The sequence below is a fragment of the Petaurus breviceps genome, unplaced genomic scaffold (genome assembly GCF_028583685.1).
Source record: "Petaurus breviceps papuanus isolate PSGF00001 unplaced genomic scaffold, PetGlider_PUasm1.0 108, whole genome shotgun sequence".
NCBI classification, from domain to species: domain Eukaryota; kingdom Metazoa; phylum Chordata; class Mammalia; order Diprotodontia; family Petauridae; genus Petaurus; species Petaurus breviceps.
In genome coordinates, this window is record NW_027185593.1 from 1110304 (window position 1) to 1114503 (window position 4200).

General features: G+C 53.7%; 1 protein-coding gene across 1 annotated transcript in view; it reads right to left on the reverse strand.

The window, feature by feature from the left end:
* The window catches only part of COMP (cartilage oligomeric matrix protein), a 12943-nt gene extending 11275 nt beyond the window's left edge, over positions 1-1668 (reverse strand). The window contains exons 1-3 of the mRNA XM_069078817.1: positions 1459-1668; positions 410-495; positions 145-196 (exon numbers count right to left, since the gene is read on the reverse strand). Of these exons, the coding sequence (XP_068934918.1) occupies positions 145-196; positions 410-495; positions 1459-1537 (217 nt within the window). The 5' untranslated portion in view covers positions 1538-1668. The remainder of the gene's footprint in view (positions 1-144; positions 197-409; positions 496-1458) is intronic.
* Between the last annotated feature and the right edge of the window lie 2532 nt (positions 1669-4200).

Here is a 4200-nt window from a genome sequence, read left to right on the forward strand (position 1 = left end):
CTTCTATCTCAGCTTTTTGTTCTCTGTCTCTTTTGTCCATTCTCCCTGTCTTTCCACCTCTCCTGTCTCTTTCTCTGTCTCTATCTGTTTTTCTTGCTCGGGCTTTGTCCCGCATCTCAATATTGCCTTCCCTTGGGCCCTCACCACAAGCATCGCACTCCATCACCGTGTTCTTCAGGAAGGTGATTTCTTTAATCTGGAAAAAAAGCGATGAGGAAGAGAAGTGGCGAGGGGGGGATTGAGGGAGGTTCAGCCTACCCGGAGAGGACCCCAGAAGGGAAAAGGAGCTGCGCCTCCCCCGCCCTCCCCGTCATGAAAAGCTAGCATTAGACTGTGGTCCATTCAGGCTGTGGGAGGAAAGGACACCCTGAGGCTCTGGGAGACCCAGGCAGCCCGACCGCCTCCTCACCTGCTGTTTTAGGAGCTCCCGCACTTCCTGCAGCACCAAATTGGTTTCCTTCATCTCCCGGAGCATCTGGGGCGCCACGTCTCCCCCTGAGCAGAGAGGGGCGCTGTTGTAGTGCTGGGAGGAGCCTTGGGGGATTTGGGGTATCCGAGAAAGGCGTAGCCTTGGTAGGGGAATTCTAGTGCTAGGAGTCTTGGAAGGCGGGGCAGGAGCTGTGCTGAGGACTCCATCACCCTGGGGAGACACCTGGGTCCTTGAGTGGGGCCAGGGACCGTACTGAGGGCTCAGATGCTTGGACCAGAGGCCGTGGGAGGAGGGGGAGCAAGGACTGAGGTGAGGGGTTGGCGATATCGGAAAGGGTTAGGGACCCCGGTGGAAGCGAGACAGTGAAGTTCAATCCGCTGTCAGGTGGAGAAGCGGCCCGAAGATTTGCTCCCCTTCCATGTGTGGCCTTTCCCTGTGCGCCTGTGCACCCCAAGAACCACATCCCTATCCCTCAGCCCTCGGTCTAGGGGTGAGTGCCTTAGTCTTGGCGTGGCTTTGAGGGTTAGCCAGGCTGCCTGGGTTCCCCTCAGCCTGGTATTCCCCTACCGAGGTCGTTACGCCTGTCTCTGGGGTTGGGGTGAGGGAGAATATCCTCCCCAGGGCCCTGAGACTCTTCCAAATTAGAGTAGTTCAAAGAGGCCAAGAATGCTGGGGCTCCAAGAGGAGCGAAGTGGGCTAGCCCTGGGGACTGCAAGGCCACGGAGGTCGTCCCTACAAACTCCCAACATCCCAGGGCTCAGTGAATGTTGAACCAGGCACTGAGAACCACACCCCCACACTGGCTACAGAGGTTTGGGGTGTGGCACGAGGGTACCAGTTATAGTATTGTCCAGGAGCGCTCCCTCCGAACTCCTTGGAGCACCCCCAACCCAAATCTTAGGGCTGGCGGAGACCCTCAAGTTTGGTCAGTTCTGTGGATGCAGGATGGGATCTGATTAGCAAGAGCTGAGCAGTTGGCTTCAGATGTGAGGGCTAGTGGCGCCCCGGGACCTCCAAACGCCGCTTACCCACTGGTGCTTGTCTCTGACCGGTGACGAGGTGGCAGGCGAAGGCGAGAAGCAGCCCACAGGAGGGAGATAAGGGCATGGCTGCTACTGGGGCCGCGCCCAGGTCCTGGGGAGTGGGCTCTCTGTGTAAAGCGAGTGGGGCTGCGCTGAGCTCTGGCTGGCTCCGACTCCGGACTGGGATCCCGTTAGACTTTAGACGGCGGCGGCTCTTCTCCCTGTGCGCTCCCTCCCTGCGCTATTTATGGAAGCCGATCCTCTTCCCCTTGGCCCCGGGTCCGGGGCGCCGGACGTCACGGCGGGACAGCCCAACCCTGCCCAGCCCCTGCGCCGCTGCAAACTTGCCAGAGGTAAACAGGCTGCGATGCTGTCATCGGAGGAGCGCCCCGCCCCGCCCCACCTGGCACTGACTTGGGGGACGCGCTGCCCGCTCGGTTTCTGGCCTCGCTGACCAGGGGGACCCTCTGCCCCATCCCATTGCCATAAACCCTGCTGAGAGTTGCCTGCTGGAGCCACCGCTGAGCACCTGACGCCCCTGCGCCCACCCCTTGGGACAGAGGCTTTCCGCCCCTCCACTGACAAAGCCGATGCCAGCCCACCAGTGTGGGGAAGTTGAATGGTTCAGAGCTGAACTGGCAGCAGGGGGCGCGCGGGCACCCTGGGTCACCTCTGGGGATCGGGGAAAGTGGGCTTCCCCCATCTTCCAACACCCCTTTCACATTCCCCCACCCAGGCCTGTACTGACTTTTCCCCATCCCTATAGACAACTGGACCAGATGAACCCCTGAGACACTAATTCCCTAATTTAATGGACCCCCCACTGTTGGCTAGGGGCACTGCTGACCCTTGGCACTGCCAAGGGAGAAGAATAGATTGAGCACTGAACTTTTTCTGTTACTGAAACTACCATCCTTCCAGTCTACCAGGCTGAACACCAATCTCCCCCCCCCACACACACACACACATAACCAATCAGTTCCCAATTCCTGTTCACTGGATTTCTTACAGCTGCTTCCCCAGTCCTCTTTCTCTACAACCTGGACTATTGCACTAATCTCCTGATGGTCCTCTCTACCCCATATTCTCCCCATCTAACCCCAGCTACAGACTATAGAGTCATCTTGCCAGAATTCTATCCCCAGGGTTTAGCATGGTGCCTGGCATATACCAGATCCTTTAAAAAAATGCCAGTTGACTGATTGACTTAAACTCTGATTACCTGAATGATCCAACAATTTCCAGGGCTCCCTATGATCTACTGGAGAAAGTCCAGATTCTTCTCTCTGGCATTTGATGCCCACGACAAGTCTGACCCTAACTACAGGGTTAGATTACAACTGCCCTGCCCCCTTTCATGCTGCCTCCTATTTGTCCAAACTATATGTATGTTCTATAAAACGTGATTTTCTGTCCCAACCTACAATATCCTCCTTCACCTCTGGCTTTGCCTGTTGAAATCAGGCCCTTTTTTCAACTAATGAATCAATGTCATTTCCTCCAGGAAGACTTTTGTATTCCAACTGTAGCCTGCCTCCCATTCACTCAAGCTAGAAACCATTGTTTCATCCTCTGATCTTTGAAACATCTTCTGTTTGTAAAGGTTATTTGTCTGTATTATATTCTGTCTTGTATTTAAATTCTGTATGTCCCATTCTCACATGGTGCTAAGCTTGTACCAGCACCCAGCTTGGAGTCAGGAAAACCAGAATTCAAATGCTACTTGTGTGGCCCTGGTTAAGTCATTTCACTGCATCAGCCTTTGTTGATTTCAGTTCTAAATCTATGGTCCAGTGAAGAATGTGAGCCCCATGATCACAGCAACGCTCATGGTTCAGGAGGGGAGAGGGGTGTAAAGTGAGAGTATATGGGAGAGTGGAGACTAGACTGGAAGGGAGAAAGAAAGGCTTTGGGGTGAGAGAGATGAGGAAAAAGGAAAGGGAGGAAGAGAGCTTGGGGAAGGAGGGGGAAGAAGAGAGGTTGGGGAGGGAAAGATATGGGAGAGTGGGTAGGGAAGAGGAGGGAAAGGAGGTGGGCAGAGAATAAGGGAGGAGAAAGAGAAAAGATGGAGAGGAATAGGGGAAGAAAGGGGAGGTGATGGGGTGCTTGGGTGCTTATGCTTGAACCCCAATTCCAAGGCCACATTTCCCCCCAGCTTCAAAACAATCCCTGACAGTTTTCTCCCCAGCCCAAGGCCACTATGCCTAGCAATAACTCATGAGTGGGCCCCAGTAAAACAAACTGTCTTTCCCCATCACAAGAACAAGGTGACCTCTGAAGAGGTCTATCTATACAGGACTATCTTGTAACCACAGAATTACCATGTATTGATTCCCAGTTATCATGTTCAATCCAGAGGTCAAGCTGTAGACATCAGCTCTCAAAGCTATCTTGCTACAGATGTCACAGACCAAAAATGCACCCTGAGAAACCCCTTCCCCTGGTTTCCAGTAGTGAATGACGCCTGAGATCAAGGTTGTGAGTTATCCCCTAATTAGCAGATCTTCCAGATAACCCACTACTTTTCCTATATAAGCTTTAGCATCATTCCTGTTGAGTTGCAGTTTCCTTAAGGCATGCGGGGGGGGGGGGGGGGGGGGGGGGAGGGGTCCCTGAACCTCTTAAACTACATCAGAGGGAGAAGGTATAAGGAGGGAGAGATAGGAGAATGGGAAGTAGTCTCAGAGGGAGGTAAGATTGAGTAGGAAGAGGGGAAAGTCAATAAACATTTATTAAGCACCTATTACA